This window comes from Daphnia carinata, chromosome 6 (assembly GCF_022539665.2).
Source record: "Daphnia carinata strain CSIRO-1 chromosome 6, CSIRO_AGI_Dcar_HiC_V3, whole genome shotgun sequence".
Lineage (NCBI taxonomy): Eukaryota > Metazoa > Arthropoda > Branchiopoda > Diplostraca > Daphniidae > Daphnia > Daphnia carinata.
The window spans coordinates 9,883,278-9,904,675 of record NC_081336.1 but is presented as its reverse complement, the minus strand read 5'-3'; the positions used below and the strand labels follow the sequence as shown (position 1 = coordinate 9,904,675).

General features: G+C 37.3%; 2 protein-coding genes and 1 long non-coding RNA gene across 4 annotated transcripts in view; 2 read left to right on the top strand and 1 right to left on the bottom strand.

Annotated features, from left to right (window-relative positions):
- LOC130694182 (RGS domain-containing serine/threonine-protein kinase A-like) overlaps window positions 1-15,604 on the top strand; it is a 27,707-nt gene extending 12,103 nt beyond the window's left edge. The window contains exons 5-8 of the mRNA XM_059495774.1: window positions 11,018-11,795; window positions 12,372-12,496; window positions 12,558-12,678; window positions 15,528-15,604. Coding sequence (XP_059351757.1) covers window positions 11,018-11,795; window positions 12,372-12,496; window positions 12,558-12,678; window positions 15,528-15,604 — 1,101 coding nt within the window. The remainder of the gene's footprint in view (window positions 1-11,017; window positions 11,796-12,371; window positions 12,497-12,557; window positions 12,679-15,527) is intronic.
- LOC130694183 (complement C1q tumor necrosis factor-related protein 4-like) lies at window positions 15,600-17,727 on the bottom strand. Its single transcript, XM_059495791.1, has 4 exons — window positions 17,598-17,727; window positions 16,803-16,927; window positions 16,488-16,733; window positions 15,600-16,393 (listed from the first exon to the last, which is right to left on the bottom strand). Exons 3-4 carry the CDS (start codon window positions 16,711-16,713, stop codon window positions 15,888-15,890), a joined length of 732 nt encoding a protein of 243 aa, XP_059351774.1. The 5' UTR covers window positions 16,714-16,733; window positions 16,803-16,927; window positions 17,598-17,727; the 3' UTR covers window positions 15,600-15,887.
- Window positions 17,728-18,345: 618 nt separating this feature from the next.
- LOC130694187 (uncharacterized) lies at window positions 18,346-20,868 on the top strand. Of its 2 annotated transcripts, XR_009001960.2 has the most exons (10): window positions 18,346-18,443; window positions 18,695-18,769; window positions 18,844-18,963; window positions 19,031-19,166; window positions 19,231-19,335; window positions 19,408-19,645; window positions 19,726-19,816; window positions 19,877-19,980; window positions 20,038-20,104; window positions 20,161-20,868. It is a non-coding gene; the product is annotated as an uncharacterized LOC130694187 (long non-coding RNA). The 2 variants fall into 2 exon arrangements; XR_009421306.1 differs by lacking the exon at window positions 18,695-18,769 and having other exon boundaries at window positions 18,352-18,443.
- The last annotated feature ends 530 nt before the right edge of the window (window positions 20,869-21,398 follow it).

Genomic DNA, 21,398 nt, shown 5'->3' with positions numbered 1-21,398 from the left:
GATCTTGTACGTACATCAAATGACATTCCAATCTACGTCTGGGCAACTGCAAGTAACGACAACAGAAATGAATGAACCACAAACTTTGTGAATCACATGGGATTGACTGAGCAAGAAAACAATCATATTTACTTGATTTTTTCCTTAAGCTGATTTCAGCACAAAAGATTCATCCTCCGGTGTTCCAATGGATGTACGTACTGGATTAAGGTCTCATCTGCACCTAGAATGAGAAATTGAAAGAACACAGAAATGATGAAATAGAGAAATTTGTTGGACGTTGAAATTTGGGTGGACAGCGAAGAAGCTCCTCTACTAGGGGGAGAGACTGCATAAAAAGTATTGGAATACGATCCGGAACAAAGAATAAATATGGCAAAAGTGGTCAAACAACTGAAATCAACTCAAGAAAAAAGTAATTTCATTTTTTTGCAAGTTCCAGTAGCAACCCAGACAATCGCAAATTTCTCCAATTTGGCTGAGCACTTCCAACAGAAGGGCGAGAGAGAACTCGAAAAAAGTGTTTAGTTTTGCCGTTTGCCTGCTAAATTTGAAAGACCGCAGCGACTTCAGCCCAGCGCTCCTGGAAACAGTTTGAATGATGCAAAGGACTGTTTGCGGAAATCCCAGCGCCCCTGAGACTGGACGATTTTTTAAATAAAAAGACTGCGCTCGATTGTTTTGCTTAGATTAAATCCAGGCCCAGTTCAGCAGCGCCATACTGCACGGCACGGGAATTGGTGGAATTCTACGCCAACTGAAAATTGATGAGAATGCGAAGAACGATAATGAATGGATTCCGCTCCCTTGTTGTATCCATCCAATTCAAGCCCAGATTTAATTGGCTAGAAATTCAAAGTATTGTCATTAAATAGTGCTTTCAAGTGCAACTTAGAGCCCTTCATGTATGAAACACAGCTCGTTTGTAGGCGATGCAATCCACTTGGACCAAGGAAAACTAAAATAAGGCGACTGTTTCATACTTTGAATTCTTTTATCTTTTACCCTACATTTACCGCTTTCTTGGCAGTATTACACAGGATAGCTGTCTTTTTTTTCAAAAATACAAAAAATGATTGCATCGCCGTATTTTTTGTCAGAATGATGATTCCTTTATTAGAGTTGATTACGACTCATTCGATGAATTCCCTACAAAATTCTGTTAAAATAATAAACGCCTTTAAAATGAACAAAAGTATCAAAGCATAAAAACCGGAAGATGAGACAATATCAGTTCAACAAGCCTCTTCTCTCTTTGGATGAGTATTTCATTTCAAGCTTCTAGCGAAACTCTAACCGAACTGATAGGAAAACAATCAGAGTAAAGAACACAATAAACGATAAAAAAAACAATAATAAAAACCAATCTCGAATGATGAATAAAAACCCCACGGTTTTCTTGCGTCATCTAAAGGACAAATAAGAAACCAGATTTCTTGATTGAGCTGCATTGCTGACTAAAAACTGCGAGCGTTTAACAATTCCACTAGTAAATCTAATTAAAACAACAAAAGATTGGCAAAGGCTGTATACCGATACGAATTTAGCAAATTGACAAATAGAGTGTGTAGTTCATCAAAGGCAAAGCCATTTAATAATACACGTATTTAAATAAGTTTTAAAAACCGTCCTATTATATCACTGGCAATGTCTGTCCATTAGTTTTTAACCAAATCACCTGGTTGTATACAGATGATTTCATGATTTTTTAAACGGGAAGACATCTGCAAGAAAAAAGCACGCCTGCGATGGGCTTTAAAGGGCCTGAAACAACAAGCGAAAAAACAATCAAATGTTGTCATGAAAGAGACAGTTCTTCAAACAAGTCTGCCAAGCCAGCTGATGATTGAAAAAACGTTTCCCTATTCCTGACAAAAACACAGGCCCTTACATTGTTAGTCAGTTGGAACGGCTTGATGTTAACAATACCCCTCACTCTATGGCGCCATCAGAGAAGCAGAAATGGCGCCAAAACGGCGAAATGTGGCCAGAAAAAAGGACTGGAAGGCAAGGCCGGCCATGAATACTTGAAAAAAAAGACGAAATCACTGCATTCTTTCACTGCATCATTCTCGCAAATCAATGAAAGAAAAAAAAAAATAAACGGTTGCAATGAAAAAAGTCACAGCCAAATAACTAGGAGAGGAGAGGATCCTAGATTTTAGACCCTTCTGAGATGTCATTTGTGAGAGATGGCCATGCAAAACGAAAGAAAAAGAAATATCTAAAAACTAACCTAGAAAGATCAGAACATCACTTATATGGTGCATTCAAACGCAACACAATACATCAGTGAAACATCTGGTTTGGAGCGATTGGGTCGTCGTTGCTGCATTCCAGTCGAGGGCGCCAATTGTTTCTCCATCAGCCAGCCGTCTTGCCATCGCCATTTTTCTTTTCTCTTTCTAGTCAGATTTATAAACTAAATGGTACTGCATAAAAATTAAACGACAGTTTACAAATTGTTTAGCAGCATTTCACCCACGATGATCAACTGCTTCAGTTACATGACACATCTGATTTGAACTCTTAATTGTTGCAGCCCAATGTGGTAGAAAAGTTTTAGCCATTAACATTAAACCCTTACAAAACACAAAACAGAAATCGAGACGAGTAGAACAAGACACGTAACACAACCTTCGTGGTAGTAGCACATTTCAAAGGTGAGCAGTTTAGAACAACATACCTAGAGCACCACACGCTGAACGAATGGTACGAGGCACGAGAAAGCATCCCATCCTGTAAAGAAAAGCACCATAACATTAACATAATGAGAAAGATAGTGGTAATTTGTCCCTTTACGTATACGGCACAACCTAAAGGCAGAAATAATCCCAGTGCTCCCCTACGTGGCAATGTAATTTATCCCTTTCCAAAATATGGCACCTTTCTTCCACTGAATAAGGAGAAAGGCGTGTAGTCGGGAATAGAGCAAGTAATTTAACATAAGTACCCGAGAATTAAGTCTGCTCGATGCAAAATCACGGTAAACAATAAATATCACACGGTCCATTTTGTTGGAATCGTTTAAAAAATGTGAATAAAAAGTAACTACAACCTATCTATGGAGTCCCCTACCAATAAGGCAAAGTAACCACACACACAAGTTAAACAAAAAAGCATTCCACCTGAAAAACAAACTAAAGTCAATCGCACAAAAACGGAATATCTCTCAAACACAACCAGCGAATATTAAATATTAACATACTGCCCTGTAAATAAAAAAATAACCACCAGAAGTTATCAATTCCAGTTAATGGCCACATATTTAAAAAATGTACAAGATTGACTACCACTCATAAAATTTAGATCACGAACTCGTCACAATCAGTAACTCCATCACATCGATGATTGATTACATATGTAACACCACATAACTTTCAAATTGTTACTTCAATGAAGGTAATAGTATAAAACTAAACATACAAACCTATAAATCAGGCATGCCCAAACGATCCACGTCTTTGAATGAATACAGCGAGATTCAGTACGTTTAAAACTTGCAGTCAGACGGCTTTATATACTTTAATTTTGTTCTTACATACTCTCAACTTTTCATACAAACTAGACGTTGCCTAAGGTAGCGAAACTTACAAAAAGAAAACGGAAAAATTAATTTTTTAAAAATTCTTTTAAACATTTTTAATAAATCTCTTTGAAGACCTTTTTTATTTTTTGCAGAAATAGAATAGACACGTACTATTTCTTTAAGTGTTTACGCATGCATGATTCTGTTGGTTACTTGGTTTGGATGTCAAACGTTTCATTAGCGTAACCTGTTGTCGGAAAGCACTCGACCATAAGTTGTTCGTCTGCTATTCATGCTTCATCAGCTCTTCTAAATGTTTTCTTTCGTAAGTAATTGAAGCCTTTATTGTTGTGACTTTCTTTTGTAGTAATCGGTCTTTTGCATCAAGACGGCTCATTCCCAATCAACGTCACAGACAACTGCAAATATTGAAAACAGAAATGAATGAGCTACAAACTTTGTAGATCATAGGATTTGCTGGACAAGAAGCAACCATATTTACTGAATTTGTCCTTAAAGCTGATCCCACATAAGATTCATCTTCCTTCCCTGTTCAAATGTATGTCTGTACTGGACAAAGTCTCATCTGTTACCACTAGAATGAAATTGAGAAAGAACACAGAAATGATTAAATAGAGAAATTTGTCTGTTCCAAACAAATGGAAATAAATAAAGATGAATTCATATTCCATTTACAAGGGGTGCAAAAATAATAGATGAATTAAACAATCAGCTAATTCACAAATGCATTTTCTACAGGATGTCCATTAAGATCAGGTAACACAAACTGCTATTTTTATGCCAGGCCAGGTAGCAAAGCCACACTTTCAATTTGATATCCAAAACTCTTCCATGTTTTGATGTAAACTTAGTATTGCCCATTTGGTTGCATCAATAAATAAGCTCATCTACGTTAAAGCCTTAAAAAAGTTCCTATTTCCGTACATAGTTGAAAATTGTTTTTAAAAAGATTGGGGGCCAAAACGCGTCAACACACGTTAAGATAAGTGGATTGGCTAACATAAAATTCCCGGCTGATAAGTTAAAATTATGTTAGCTATACTCCTAGTCGAAAACTCGCTACAGGTATAGCACTGACGTCAACAAGTTGAAAACTGATTGACACCACTATGGATCTTTTTTTTAGTATAGCTAAAATCTGTAAAAAAGATCTACAATGTAAAGAACACGATGATCGAAATGCGATCATTAAAGAGAAAAATGATAAATGCATATAACAATAAAAACAATGCAAAATTGATCGAGACTTAAACTTAGATTTATAATATAGAGGCAATGATGGCAAACGGAATCCCATACTTATTCTAAATCGAAAAGTTTATAATTATTTTCTGTTAATCTCGAATCGTTGTGCAAGAAACGCTTTCACTACTGATATACCTGGCTATAGATAATACTGTATTGTCACGAGGATTTCTGGTCACTGACGAGTACTAACCTTCAAGTTAGGTTGCTCAAGCTTTCTCGAAATTGGACAATCACGCGTAAACCGAATGGACGTCTCTGATAAACGTCTTCTGCCCAAAACCCATCCGTTAGCGGCCAGCTAACTGACTGTTATTGAACTATTCACGTTATCTTTTCATCTATCTTTTGAATAGGGAAGGTAGCGGCGGGCAGGAGTGGTTCAGTTTCGATTTGAATTGCAATTGTTCATTTGTGGTCAGACGCAAGTTATTAAAGTTGAAATCTTCTCGTCTCATTTTCCCCCCGACCTGTTGGAAAAAATGTCGAAAAACGACCCCATTAAAGAGAATGCCATCGAAAGAAGAACTGGAAAAAGACGTTCAATTACATTCCATCAAGGATGAGGTATAATGAATTTAAGGCAAGTCGACTAATAGCATTATGCAAATGTCAATTTATTAAATTTAGCTCAATGGAAAAGAAAAAGAATTGCTTGAATTGTGTGGTCGTGATTCGCGATTAGATTTAATGGGAAAAATCAAAGAATTAATTCAGTTCGGAATTAACGTGAACGCAAAGGATACAAACGGAAGGAATGCACTTCATCTTTTGTGTCGGTACTATTCAAACGAAAAACTAACCGACGCAATGAAACTCGTCATCGAAAGTGGAATCGACGTGAATGCAAGAGACAGGAATGGAATGAATGCCATTCATTATTTGTGCCGATACAATTCAAGCCAAAACTTAATCGACGCAATTCAAATTTTAATTCAACTCGGAATCGATGCGACACCATAAGCAACGATGGATCAAATGGGCTCCATTGCTTGTAATAAATACAATTCAAACCGTTACTCGACGTAATCGGTGTTTTGGATACATTCGGAGTGAGTATGATGGTGCCGGACAACGCTGGATAGGGTGCGTTATACTATTTGCAAAATAAAGATAAGAAAGAGATGAAAATTTGGTTCGACCGCGAAAACCCAATAGCGGAGGGTGGCTATGGAATGGTATACAAAGGGAAGTTCGGAGGTCGTGAAGTGGCAGTAAAAAGAGTTGAAATGCGTCACGTGGACAAAATAGAAGAAGCAATGCTGAAGTTAGATCATCCAAACATCGTCAACTTCTTCACTGTGAAAAAGACAACGACTTTATGTATGACTTTTTCTCTAGTTTAAAACAAAGATATGATTTCAAAGTAGATTTGTTTTTTTTTTTGTTTTCGTTGACGTGTAACAGGTACTACGCATTGAATTATGTTACGCTTCCTTAGATCAAGTTTTCCTGAAGTCGGATGATCCCAAAATACAAAGGATACCTATGCCACGTCAAATCGAGGTTTTTCCAGCAATTAGCTACAGGCCTGGCATACATCCATTCAAAGAGTTTAACTCATCGAGACATTAAACCGAACAACGTTCTAATTAAGCGATCTCCAGGCCAAGATGAAAAGACAATAATCAAATGGGCTGATTTTGGGCTGGCAAAAAAGGTTACTGAACGGGGATCATACACATGGACTGGACGGGAATGAACCAAAAACTGGTACGCCCCGGAGGTGTTAAACTTATTCTTGAACAAAAATAAAAAAAAAGAGGATGAAGAGGCAGAAAAAAAAGAGGCACAGTAGGCGATGTGTTTGTCCTCGGCCTCGTTTTTCCATATCTTTTCTTGGAGGAGAACATCTGTTCGGTTCAAACGAAAAGAAAATGAAATTCATGATAACATAATTGGAGGACGTGCGAGTGAATATATGAAGAGTAATTCCAGATTTAATTCCATATTATTTTACTCTTCTATCTATTAAACAACTGGTGGCAATTCTAGATATTGATGCCGAATTGCGCGAATATTATGAGGATGACTTACTAAAGAAAATGTTGGAATACGATCCGGATAAAAGAGTTAGTTCGAAAGAAGTCGTCAAACAACTGGAATCCATCACGAAAAAGGTAATATAATTTTTTAGTAAGGAAGTAGCAGCACGTAAACAATCGTACATTTCTCCAATTTAGCTGACTAAAAAGAAGAAGAATTTCGACAACTTTGTGCTCGTGGCTCTTTGTCTGATCTAAAAGGAACAGCCAACGACTTCATTCGCATTGGAATCGATATGAATGCAAAGGACAATGATGGAAGGAATGCGCTTCATCATTTGTGTAAATGGAATTCAAGCCCAAATTTAATTGACGCCATGAAACTCTTAATCCACCTGAGAATTGATGTGAAGGCAAAGGACAAATGGGGAAGGAATGCGCTCCATTATTTGTGTGGATGGAATTCAAGACCAAATTTAATTGACGCCATTCAACTCTTAATCCAACTGGGAATTGATGTTAATGCAAAGGACAATTCGGGAAGGAATGCGCTCCATTATTTGTGTTGGTTTAATTTAAGCCCAAATTTAATTGACACCATTCAACTCTTAATCCAAAATGGAATTGATGTGAATGCAAAGGACGATAACAAGAAAGGGAATGCGCTCCATTATTTGTGTACGGAATTCATGCCCAAATTTAATTAATGCGCCATTCAACTCTTGATCCAACTGGGAATTGATGTAGATACAAGGACTATTCGGGAAGCAATGCGCTCCATTATTTATTTGAATGATTGAGCCCAAATTTAATTGACGCCATTCAACTCTTAGTCAAACTGGGAACTCGTGTCATATCCAATGGCGGTATTACTGCGAAATTATGTACGCTATAATTATAGGATGTACAACAAGGACGAAATCCTAAAACTGCTCGACGAAGCAGTTCTTTGTTTGAATCATAACTCATCTCTAGGCGACGCAATGCATTTTAACGACGGAAAAAAATAAGGTGACTGTCGCATAGTCTAGTTTGCTTATATCTCTTACCATTACAAAATTCAAATTTCCTACTTTCACTTCACTTTCAGAAATACACCAGAATAGAACCCCGGAAATGTCCGCATCGCCGAGAGTTTTGCTTAATGTATTATTCCTTTACCCCAAGTTGATTGCGACTCATTTGATGATTAAAAATTTATGTGGGCAAACATCTTAAAATGAAAGGAAAAATCAAAGCATAAAAAACAGCAGTGTGATTCAATATTGGCTTCAATTTTTTCTCTTTGGATAAAGTTTTTCATTTCATAATAAAATATTCATAGTATAAAGTTGATTTTACGATTTTTTAAACGAGCAGACATCTACCAAGAAAATGCTACCTTTTCCTGGTGTGACTTTCAAAACTGGGAAAACAAAAATGGAAAAAACAATCAAATGACGTCGTCACGAAAGAGACGGTTCTATCAAAGATCTCACAAGCCATCTGATGATTGGGAAATCAGCTGTTTTCCACTTCAAACAAAAACAGGCCACTTGCATTGTTCGTCAGTACGAGCAATACAATGTCAACGATACCTCTCACTCTATGGCACCATCGAAGCAAAAATGGCGTCAAAATGGCCAGAAAAAAAAAAAAGGACTTGAAAACAAGGCCGACCAAGGGCGAAAAAAAGACGGAATCAGTATTCTTACATTGCATCATTTTCAGGGATTTCTCGCAAATCAATGAAAGAAAAACAAAAAAATAAACGGTTGCAATTTGAAAAAAATAACAGCTAAATAACTGAGAGGGGGTGGGGTCGACATTTTAGGCCCTTGATATGTCATTGTGCGACGATACATACAAAACGAAAGCAAAAAAAAATATCTAAAAACTAACCTGAAAAAGAGCAGAGAACTTGCTCCGTTATGAATTGCATTCAAACGCAGCACATCCATCGATGAACTAGTTTTCACTGCACGGAAGTCGTGGTTGATGCATTCCCGTCGAAGGCGCCAAATCATTCTCGATCAGCTGACCGTCTCAATAGCCAGTCTACACATTATTCAGCAGCATTTCATCCAGGTGGTCCATTGCCTCAAGTTACACTTGATACATCATCTAATTTGAACATTAAATTGTTTGTCAGCCGATTGCGACTGAAAGCTTTTGTCTTCAACACTGAAACCCTTATAATACGGAAACAGAAATAGAGACGAGTAGAAAGCGACACATAGCACATCCTTTGTGGATATCAGTTAAAATGGCAATGATGAAACTCATCAGTTGGTCAGCGGAATTTGGCGCTTTTCTTACCCCAGCTCCTCGACAGCATTGCCAACACAAGCTATGAACCAAATAAAACAATTAATCGGAAAAAGATGGCGATAGAATTATGAAATGTTGGGCTGAATTTCATATTGCAAATTGTATTTAAGAATTTCGAATGATTAAGAAATCAGGTTCTGAAGCTGCTGAATTTTTAAGATATCAACAAACAGCGTTGCATTCGCCAAACAATGTCACTTAACAGAGTTTTGTATTGAAGAGAATCGTCAACTAGGAAATATAAGGTAAAAATAAAAAGAATTCAAGAAAACATTATTTCATCATGCTCAATTTCCAGCAAGAATTTCAATTCTAAAACCAACAGCCTGCCAGTTAAAAGAATCTGAAGTGAGCTCTCTGCTCGCGCTTGCCTTCGATTCGAACTGTCATACCTGAAAGTTGACCCAATATCTGGAACAGATCAGCACCATAAAAGATTATTAATTTTGAAGTGGAAGCGAATTTTTCGTAAAGCTCTTTGAAGACCTTTTATTTTTTGCAAGAAAATAGAGAATAGATACGTACTATTTCTTTAAGTATTTACGCATAACAATGGCAATATTTCACATCCAAAAGCCACCAAAAATTATAGCCGCATAAAACAATAAAAATAAGGAAGGGGTGATCGAGACTCTAATTTAATATTATAGAGACAATAGTAGCGAAGGGAATGCCATGCTTATTCAGGATCGAAAAGTCCATCATTATTTTTCCGTTGTTCTCGAATCGTTGTGCAAGAAACGCTTTCACTACTGATAAACCTGGTCAGTAGATTACACTGTATTATGCGGCTCAAGATAAAACGTTATCAACTTAAAGCGTTGGTCATTTGCGTAGATGTAGAAGGAAGCCATCACAACGTACAGTCATTCGAAAACTGTGCATTGCGGAACTATTGAGTTATCCTGTATTTAGTGAGTATTGAAAATATGGAGGATGGTCCAGGTCAAGTGTTTGAAGGAAAGTTCGGAATCCGCGATGTTGAAACGAAAAGAGTTCGTGTACATCGTAGCCTCATAGGTAAAGAAGAAGAAGCTTTGCTAGAGTTAATTCATCCAAACATCGACAAACTTCTTCAGCGTGGAAGTGATAATGACTATCGGTGGGGCATTTCTTATTTTCTAGAACTTAGGACAGTACGATATCAACAATGGTTTAATTTTTTTTTACCGTGTTACCAGGTACTGTGAATGGGACCGGTATTTGGCCACTTTAGATCAGCTGTTCTTGAAGTCGAATGATGCCAGAAAATACAAGGGATGTATGCCACATCATATCGATGGTTTGCTACAATTAGCTAATGGTCTGGAATACATCCATTCAAAGAATTTAGTTCATGGAGACATCAAACCAGAAAATGTCCTCATTGTGGAGGGATCTGCTGGCCAAGATGAGATAACCCTCAAATGGACAAATTTTAGACTGACCAGAAGTGTCAGTGAGGCAAGGCAAACCAGTGCTATCAGAAGAAATAAGGCATGGTTAGCCCCGGAGTTGCTTCAATTGGCAAGACCTACAGGAAATGTAGATGAAATCAGTTATCCAGTAAGCGTCAAGAGCGACGTTTTTGCACTGGGACTTGTTTTCGGTAGTCTATTCTTGAACGGCGAACATCTCTACGGTTCCATCGAAAATGAAATTGCCGAAAACATAGTTAAAGGAGATCCCATTAACATGCAAAGTAATACCTGATATACTAGAATGATATTATTTTCTGATAAAAAGAATTGATTGCTTTACCTAGAAAAGGATAGCAAATTACGCGACTGTTACGAGATTAGCCTATTAGAAAAAATGTTGAAAAACGACCCCAAAGAAAGAAAGACATCGAAAGAAGTAGTCTTTGAATTACACTCGATCAAGAATAAGGTATAATAAATTAAAGTCGAGCAATCACATTATGCACATGTCAAATTATTTAATTTAGCTCACTGAAAAAGAAAAAGAATTACTTGAATTGTGTGGGCGTGATTCGCGATCGGATCTAACGGAAAAAATAAAAGAATTAATTCAATTCGGAATTAACGTGAAGGCAAAGGACAAAGACGGAATGAATGCGCTCCATCTTTTGTGTCGGTACTATTCAAACCCAAAATTAATTGACGCAATTCAACTCTTAATCAGAAACGGAATCGACGTGAATGCAAGGGACAACGATGGAATGAATGCCATTCACTATTTGTGTTGGTACCATTCAAGCCAAAAATTAATCGACGCGTTTCAAATTTTAAATCAATCCGGAATCGACGCAAAGGCAATAACCAACGATGGATCAAATGCGCTCCATTATCTATGTCGATACAATTCAACCCCAAATTTAGTCGACGCAGTTGGTATTTTGACTAAATTAGGAGTGGATATGATGCTGCCGGACAACGCTGGATGGAATGCGTTTTATTATTCGCAAAATAAATTTAACAAAGAGATGAAAATTTGGTTCGACCGCCAACAACCAATAGGGGAAGGTGGCTTTGGTATGGTAAACAAAGGGAAGTTCGGAGGTCGTGAAGTGGCAGTAAAAAGAGTTGAAATGCGTCATGTGGACAAAAGAGAAGAAGACGCAATGCTAAAATTGGATCATCCGAACATCGTCAAACTTCTTCATTATGAAACGGACAACGACTTTATGCAAGACATTTTTTTTATGACTTTAAATAACAAAATGATTCCAAAATTGATTTGTTTTTTTCGTTCTCGCGTTAAAGGTACTACGCATTGGAATTATGTGTCGCTTCTTTAGATCAACTTTTTCTGAAGTCGGATGATGCCAGAAAATACAAAGGACGTATGCCACCTCCTATCGAAATATTCCGTCAATTAGCTACAGGCCTGGAATACATCCATTCAAAGAATTTAATACATCGGGACATTAAACCGGAAAACATCCTCATTATGCGAAAGCCTGAAAAATATGAAAATATAATAATGAAATGGTCTGATTTTGGACTGGCCAAATCCGTAAACGAAAAGGGACTTCACTCGTGGACTGGAGTGAGAGGAACGAGAACTTGGTACGCACCCGAAGTGCTGGAAAAACTCAACAACGATCAAAACGTGAAAAATAATAACTTTTGGGGCACCGTCAAGAGCGATGTGTTCGTTCTCGGCATTGTCTACGGTTATATTTTTTTGGAGGGAGAACATTTATTCGGCTCAAGTGAAACTGAAATTCACAAGAACATCATTGAAAATAATCCAGTGAATATGACGAGTAATGCCAATTTTTAACTTCAATTCTATTTTACTCTTCTATTTATAAACAATCGGGTGCTAAATTTCAGAAATTGATGGCGAACTGCGCAAATATTATGAGAATGACTTACTAACGAAAATGTTGGAATATGATACGGAAAAAAGAATGAATTCGACAGAAGTCGTCAATCAACTGGCATCCATTAAGAATAAAGTAATATTTTTTATAAGTGAGGAATTAACAACGTAAACAATTGTGAATTTCACCAATTTAGTTGACTGAAAAAGAAACAGAATTTCGACAACTTTTTGCTGGTTACACTTCGGCTGATCTAGTTGGAAGAATCAACGACTTAATTCGCCTTGGAATCGATGTGAATGCAAAGGGCAAATATGGTGAGAATATGCTCCATTATTTGTGTCAATCAAGTTCAAGCCCAAATTTAATTGACGCCATTCAACTCTTAATCCCAACTGGGAATTGATGTGAATGCAAAGGACAAATATGGAAGGAATGCGCTCCATTTTTTGTGTTTGTTTAATTCAAGCCCAAATTTAATTGACGCCATTCAACTCTTAATCCAACTGGGAATTGATGTGAATGCAAAGGACAAATATGGAAGGAATGCGCTCCATTTTTTGTGTTTGTTTAATTCAAGCCCAAATTTAATTGACGCCATTCAACTCTTAATCCAACTGGGAATTGATGTGAATGCAAAGGACAATTTAGGAAGCAATGCGCTCCATCATTTGTGTTTGTTTAATTCAAGCCCAAATTTAATTGACGCCATTCAACTCTTAATCCAACTGGGAATCGATGTGAATGCAAAGGACAAATGGGGAAAGAATGCGCTCCATTGTTTGTGTGAACTCATTTTAAGCCCAAATTTAATTGACGCCATTCAACTCTTAATCCAACTGGGAAACGATGTGAATGCAAAGGACAAAGATGGAAGGAATGCGCTCCATTATGTGTGTGAATCAAATTTAAGCCCAAATTTAATTGACGCCATTCAACTCTTAATCCAACTGGGAATCGATGTGAATGCAAAGGACAAATATGGAAGGAATGCGCTCCATTATTTGTGTAAATCAAATTCAAGCCCAAATGTAATCAACGCCATTCAACTATTAATCCAACTGGGAATTGATGTGAATGCAAAGGGCAATGATGGAAGGAATGCTCAAAGTTATTTACGCGATAATGATAAGATTAGCAACAAGGACGAAATCCTAAAACTGCTCGACGAAGCACTTCATGTTGTATCATGACTCATCATGACTCTTGGCGATGCAATGCACTTTAACGGAAAATAAAATATGGCGACTGTTGTATACTCGGAATAATTTTGCCATTTACTCCTTGAAAACTCAAAAATCCCGCTTTCTTGGGTGTATTGCTCAGGCCGACGGACTTTCAAAAATAAAAATAAAGACTACATCGTCATAGAGTCTTATCAATTTATGACTCCTTTAGCCATGTTGATTGCGACTCATTCGACAATTTATAAATTCTATGTGCGCAAACGACATTAAAATAAAAGAAAGTATCAAAGCAAAAAACAAGTGATTCAATATCGGTTCAACAAGCCTCTTCTCTCATTGGATAAGTAGTTCATTTCATTTCAAGCTTCTAGCAAACTGTAATGGAGCTCATTCAGGAAAACAATCAGAGCAATAAAGAACCTTAATAAACAATAAAAAAATTATATCTCGAATGGTGAATAAAAACCCCCAATTTTCTTCGTCATCTTAAAGGCAAATGAGAAACCGCTTTTGCCGGTAGAGCTAACTGCGATCGTTTAACAATTCCGCTAGTCAAATGAAAGAAATTTTCACGTGAAAACAGTACGACCGTCAAACTTGACAATCAAATCTTTTCTTGCCAGCTGTGTTGCAATTTAGCAAACCATTAAAAAAAGAAAAAAAAAAGTAAAAGCAAGTAAAAACAAAAAAAAAATTGACAAAGGCTGTATACACCGATAAAGATTTAGCAAATTGAAAAAGTGTGTAGTTCACATCAACAACACAGCCATTTAATAATACAATTACTTAAATAAGTTTTTAAAACCCTCCTACTATATGCTATACTATTCTATCCATTTGTTTTTAGCCAAATCATCTGCTTGTATACAATTGATTTTACGATTTTTTTAAACGAGCAGACATATACCGAGCAAATGCCACTTTTTCTGGTGTGACCTTCAAAAGTTTGGGAACAAAATGCGAAAAATCAATCAAATCAAGTCGGCAAGAAAGAGTGATTGTTTTTCAAACGATTCTGCCAAGCCACCTGTTTCCCCATTTCTGGCAAACGCAGGCCCCTTGCATTGTTCTTCAGTTCGAACAATGCAATGTCAAACCTCACTCTATGGCGACATCGAAGCAGAAATGGAGCCCAAAATGGCGAAACATGGCAAAAAAAAAAGGACTGGAAGACAAGGCCGACCATGAATAGGCAAAAAAAAAGACGTAATCAGTGCATTCTTACACTGCATCATTTTCAAGGATCTCTCGAAAATCAATAAAAGGAAAACAAAAAAATAAGCGGTTACAACTTGAAAAAAAATCACAGCCAAATAACTGGGAGAGGAGAGGGGTCTAGATTTTAGGCCCTTCAGAGATGTCATTGTATGATGACACATGCAAAAAAAAATAAAAAAAAATTAGCTAAAAACTAACCTGGAAATGGAGCAGAGAACTTCCTCCGTTGTGAATTGCATTCAAACGCAGCACAGCCATCGATGAACTATCTGCTTTACACTGGGCGATTGGGTCGTGGTTGCTGCATTCCCGTCGAGGGCGCCAATAGTCTCTCAATCAGCTGACCGACTTGCCATCGCCGTTTTTCTTTACGCTTGATACATCATCTAATTTGAAAACTTAATTTTTTGTCAGTTGATTGTCCCTGAAAACTTTTGTCTTCAACACTGAAACCCTTACAATACGGAAACAGAAAATGAGGCGAGTAGAAAGTGACAGGTAACACATCCTTTGTGGCTGTCAGTTAAAATGTCAATGGTGAAACTGATCAGTTGGTGAGCGTAATTTGGCGCTTTATTTACCCTCCCCACTCCAGTTCCTCGACAGCATTGCCAACTCACGCTAGAAACAAAATAAAATAATTAATCGCGAAAAAATGGCAATGGAATTATGAAATGTTGAACTGAATTTCATACTGTGAATTGAATTTAAGAATTTCGAATGATTCAGAAATCAGTTTCTGATGCTGATGATTTTTTAAGGTATCAACAAACATCGTTGCATTGGCCAAACCAATGTTACTGAACAGAGTTTTGTATTGCAGAGAATCGACTACTAGGAAATATAAAGTAAAAATAAAAATAAAACATTATTTCATCATACTCAGTTTCCATCACGCAAATCAATCCTGAAAATAAGCAGCGATGGCAAAAACATGTTCAGCAATCATATAGAATGAGATTCACACATGTGCAGTTGGTAAAACAGCCAGGAAATTGCTGTTTGCAAGACTATAATGTCCCTACAGAGACATGAACGTACATTGATAATGGGATTGAAGGATGTTTTATGTTTGTGGTCGTAGTATTTGCTGGCAGGGGTGTGGAAAACCTCTGCATTACTTAGATTTCTTCTTCCAAAAGCCACCCGTTAAAATGCGTGTGTGAACCCGGGTGCCCTTCCGCATGCCTCTCGTCGTATAGAAACCCCCCACTGATCCCAATACTTAACTGGATCCATACTTTGTCTCCAGCTCGCAAAGATACAGTACTTTGAAGGGTGATTGGACTTCGATTATCCGGATATACGAGGTAGCCTATATTAACCTGACTGATTGCTATTCTGTTACCATTTTTATAAAGATTGGCGCCTAGTTCCCTTTGCACTGAGACTGGATCTGGACCTGTAAGCATCGGAAATTGCGCGAGTCCAGCAAAGGAAAAGTAGTAAGTTCCGTTGACGGGTGCTGTGAATACGCCGCTTGGTAAATCCATGGCCCCTCCAATGTTGACGATGGTAATCTCAAACGGAAGCGGAACGTCTCTTTTCGAAAAATTCTTGTCTTTCTGTACGTTGAAGTATATTGGCTTTGTTTTTATGTTTTGATATCCGATCCTCTCCTGGAATTCTGAAATTAAGAATTTGATTTTGACATATCTCCTTTTGCAGATCTACCAAAATGACAGTTAATCAAATCAAAGACGTGAATACATATCACCTACGTCGTTCATCAGGTCGTTTATCAAATTGGCAGAAAACAGTTTCTATTCGTTTAGCTCTCCTGACTGAGTAGATACCGTTGAGAGTGTGTCCCATCCGTTGCAAATCGTCGCACGATCTCGGCATTGGCTGCGTTTTTGCCTTACCAAAACATTTTAACCGGCTCACTTCGTGTTTGCCGGAGCCCTTAAAGGGATTGCTAAAATGGAGGCGCGTGACAGGCAACATATCTTCATCGTCTATGAAATCTAGATTTCAGCCCCGATTTCAATTGTCAATTCGTTTTTTTTTAATTCAAATAAATAAAACTCTCGTACTTAATTCAAACTTTACAGTGTCATCGAGGTTGTCGCAATTCTCCAAACTGGGAAACTCGTTCCTTTTCCCGTCTTTGTCGATCCACCAAGCATAGACGGTCCCGTTGTACTTCAATGGCAAGTTTCTGCAATAATACTGCATCGTCAATCACAAATTTTAGAACAAACGATCATTAAAATAAAATTTGAGCTTTGGTCACAGTACGCCAATGAATTGGAAGCATTTGAGAGACAATTGAATCAACGCTTGGATTTGTCTATCGCTTGCGTTATATTTGATTTGCCTCGAGTAACATCCGGGCTCTGTGCAATTTCCAATGTTCATTTCCGACTCGCTGTCATGCAAAATTTCTGTTGCGCCCCTGAAAGTATCCGCCCACCGCCACTATTTATCAGATATAAGATACCACCAGATTTATGCAGCCGCCTCGCCTACCAGTAGGTGCAATCGACGTGGATTGGTGGATCACCGATGCCTTGTCCGTCTGGATCAATCCAGTACATGCCGGAGGAGTGCGACGGATTTGCGTCCCTGATTTCCTGGCAAGTACGATTAGTTGCGATCTGACGACGGGGTCGATTGATAACGACATTATCTTTCAAAGGGTCATGTCCTTTTTCGAGAATAGCCAAAAGTGAATCCTGTTTTTCAATTTTGGCTTCCAGTCGCCCGACTTTCGTCTCCAAATCAATAATTTTAGCTTTCAAATGTTCTTTAATTTCGACCTTTCAGCGAACAGGTAAGTCATGCATTATGAATTAATGCAGTAAGAAAAGATATGAATTTGGACTTACATAGTTTTTCTCAAGTTGTTCAACTCTTGTTTGCAGATCAGGTGGAGCAGCCGTGAGATAGCACGTAGACAGCGCCAAAATAAGAAGAAATGATCGAATCGTCCCGGATAAATTATGTCCCATCCTTTCGCCTTCGCACAGCGGCTTAGAATGAAATACCGAGTAAACTATAAACTAGTTTAAATGCCTAGATGGTGTTAGAAACGACACTCATAAAAAAAAAAGAGGTCAGTTGCAGTGGTAACTTAAGAATCCATTTATCTGATCTTATCTACGAGACATAGCGCAAACGTCATTTCTTCTTAGTTGCAGCGCATTTTCCAGATTGCGAAAGCAAGTCTCAAGGCCGTTGTGAAACTATTCCATAAATCAAGAATGATAGACCTTCGTTAATCTTTACCATCAACATTCTATTCTCCTTTTTCTGGAATTAATTAAGATTTGTTGACAAATTTGGCACCGTAAATCAAATACTAGTCATACTCGACGCTGTCAGATTTTTAAGTTTTAACGTTCTCGTACGTAAAGCACATTTTTTTTTATGGCGTTGGATTTACAAAATTTTTATAAACTAGATGAATATTAATGTATACGTATTGAAGATATTTTGTAAATGTGAATAAAAATGAAACAAATATTAGTTGACAGCTGGCAACATTTTCCCCTCCCTTCTAAATCGTCCAAAAATGGCGACATCTGGCACGGTTAATTGCTTAGCTATGGAGAGCATTCAACTCTTAGTGATGAACTACCAGTCGCCAATGGCTGACACGCGTTCAGGACATTGTCCTGGCCCTGCAAGAGCGGATTTCGGCTTCCCCACTTTGGAATCAGGAAAACTATTCGGTAATTTGTTATTTTGAAGGTTTTAGCTTTCCGTTAAGTGTAATATCATTTATAAATTTAAAGCCAATAGTTAATTTTGTTGATAACTTTCTAAATGTGTTGGGCGGCGAGCACATCTTTATCTGTGATTTTTCCGCCTAAAACTGCTTGAACGTAAAATGCTTTCTGTGCAAAGCATGGTCAACGTATATGTATAAGGTCGTAAGTGAATGGTTGCTCAGTTCTTCATACAAGTGTTATTATTACTGTAGGTTCAGGTCAATCTCCCCATGAATCATCATTGCGTGGCATGGTGGATTGAGATCTTCTACCACCCTTGTGGTGCAGTAATGTCATATTTCATTTGAACTGTTGCTGTGTTTCTCTTTTTTAAAATATTAATTTCTAATATTGTTTATAGCCTTCATATATGAAGGCAAGTGTTCGTTCCTGGGCTTGCCCACTGTCAACTAGACGATGCCGGCCCAGCAGATTATTGAAGATGCCCAACATAAGCACCGTGGCAGACTATGTGTTGAAAGTAGGTACTACACCAATCGTGTTTTGATGTCATTATTAATTTCCATTTTTTTCTTATTTTTTCGTAGTTGGGTCTAATTTATCGTTGGGTGAATTGGTTTGGTGAATGGAGAATGGACCAATGAATGAAGACCAGCTATATTGAGTTTATTTTTCTTTTAAATATTTAACAGTAAATATAAAAGAACTTGGATTGACTGACCGGTGAAAAAATTTTTGTGCTTCGTCTGCTGTAAATAATTATTTTAATTTGCCTTTTGTTGTGTAGATGTACGAGTTTAACGCAAACCTGTTTTGGCAACAGTCTTTGACGTTCTTTTGTCCGGAAATCAGCAGTTCGACAGTTGTTGAAGATTTCCTGGATATACTTTAGGTATATTGAATATTGTGAAAAAACAAAATGTCTGTACACAAGTGTAGACCTAATGCTTTAAAACTTTTCCAGGAAAGCTTGCTGAAACCATTTTCTCGTCCCGCCATTTTGAGGGCTGGGTAAAGAGAAAGGAATTGGAGTTGCTCATTTCAGTGGCCATTTTGTTTAACAAGGTGCAGTAGCAACTTGCGTGCTTTGTACACAGAACTGACATGCCTTTTATCGGAATCCTGGAAATTGATTACGGATTTACAGCTAACAAGTTAATCGACTACATTATGGAGAAAATGGAATCGTTCTGAACTGCAAGGTAACAAATCTAAACACGTTTTGCTTGAGTTTGTACTGCGTGAATGTGCATTTTTGGCTGTCATTTCTTTTTTTGTCAAGTTGTCGATACCTATAGGGGAATTCTTAAAGGTTTCCAGATGTACTGGCAAGAATCGGTATCAAATTATGGTAGTTGAATACTCGCACACAGGTTAGTATTCTGCTTCCAAATCAGTTTATGCTTATATTATCATTATGTCCCATTTTGAAGGTTCAACATGGAAGAAATGTGCAAGTGTTGATGTTGCAGTGGACAAACGGGTGGTGTTAAACAAATGGATCTGAAAGTTACACATAAGCCACGAGGAAATTCAAGTGAAAAAAAGTGAGATGTTTCTTTTTTTAAGAATAGTAACCTAATTCATGTTGCAGACTTAACAGCCATGAAGATGATGGTTCAAGTAAACCTGTTGAACTGAAGGTGGTAGGTGAAAAAAAGGTAATATTTATTGTTCCATTTCCATACTGTTGTCTAAAAAAAAAAAAATTTTACAGAAATATATAAAATTAAAGTGGGAAAAGTAACACAGCAGCTTGGGCAATTAATCCAACTTGTTACAGTAGAATTTCCATTCTACACTATCTGCTACAAAATTTCTCAGTAATTTTTAAGTATAAATATTGTGGTATGTGGTCTGTGTGCAGGAAATGAATGAAATTTGATGTGTAATATTGAGATAGGAAGACGAATGTTGTTGTTCAAGTGGCAGACGCAAAACACAATGGTGGAAGATTTGTTTGGTTGTTAAATTGTAGTGAAAATGTTCCCCCGGCGTTGTACGGTGCTGCGAGGTGACAAGATGATTGTGCATGATAGTAGGTGGAAAACAATTGAGAGGTTGTTTAATGATGTTGCACAAAATGATATTGTGACACAAAAACAGGGAAGGGATTAAGTTTGACTACTTTACTGTATGTATTGTTTTAAATGCTTTTATTGTATTGCTTCAAACAATTTGTTTGTTGGGAAATTACGAGCTGTGAGGATGGGAAAGTTTTTGAGACTTCCTGACTGTAATGGTTGTTAAATTGCCGTGTGAATTTACTCTGCACATCTATCTTCGTTCGATGGCCGGGCTAGCAGATTATTGAAGACGCCCAACATAGGTGAGGTGCATCAGTTTGGAGTTTGATGGAAAAAAAGCCTGTTTCTGCATCCTTATTTATACTGGTAAATTACTACGTACGGGTAGATTTCTGGCAAACGCGATCTGTTCATACTGCCTCTAAATGGTGTTTGATCAGTGTTTTCGATATTTTACATTAGACGAAGACTTGGGTTTTCATCGTCAATTTAAATTGGCAGCATCTGCTGTGTGTTTTTGCTAAAAAAGTTACATAGCTTACCATATACTCGGTGATTTGTTATCAAGAGTTGAAACAGAAATTTTGAAAAGTAGAAAGTGAAAGGATTTTAAGAAAATTTAATACTATAGGGCGTTTAGGTTAGTTGATAAGTAATTTCAGTTTGGCCAACACGTCAGTTTACTGTTTGAAGAAAAGGTCATTCTTAACACTATCTTTTTGCATTTCGCTTATTTCTTAAATTTATAGTTTAAATTTTAGTTAAACATCTTTTTATAATTATTTTCTCTACCTTTCTCAGTGGAAAGGTAAAGATGAGAACATTGCACATGAAACATAATAAAAATGTGCTATTGCAGCCGTAATGTTTATTGCAGTAAATTCGCAATGCAAGGTCAACAACTTGGTATGGACAGTTAACAGTTTGA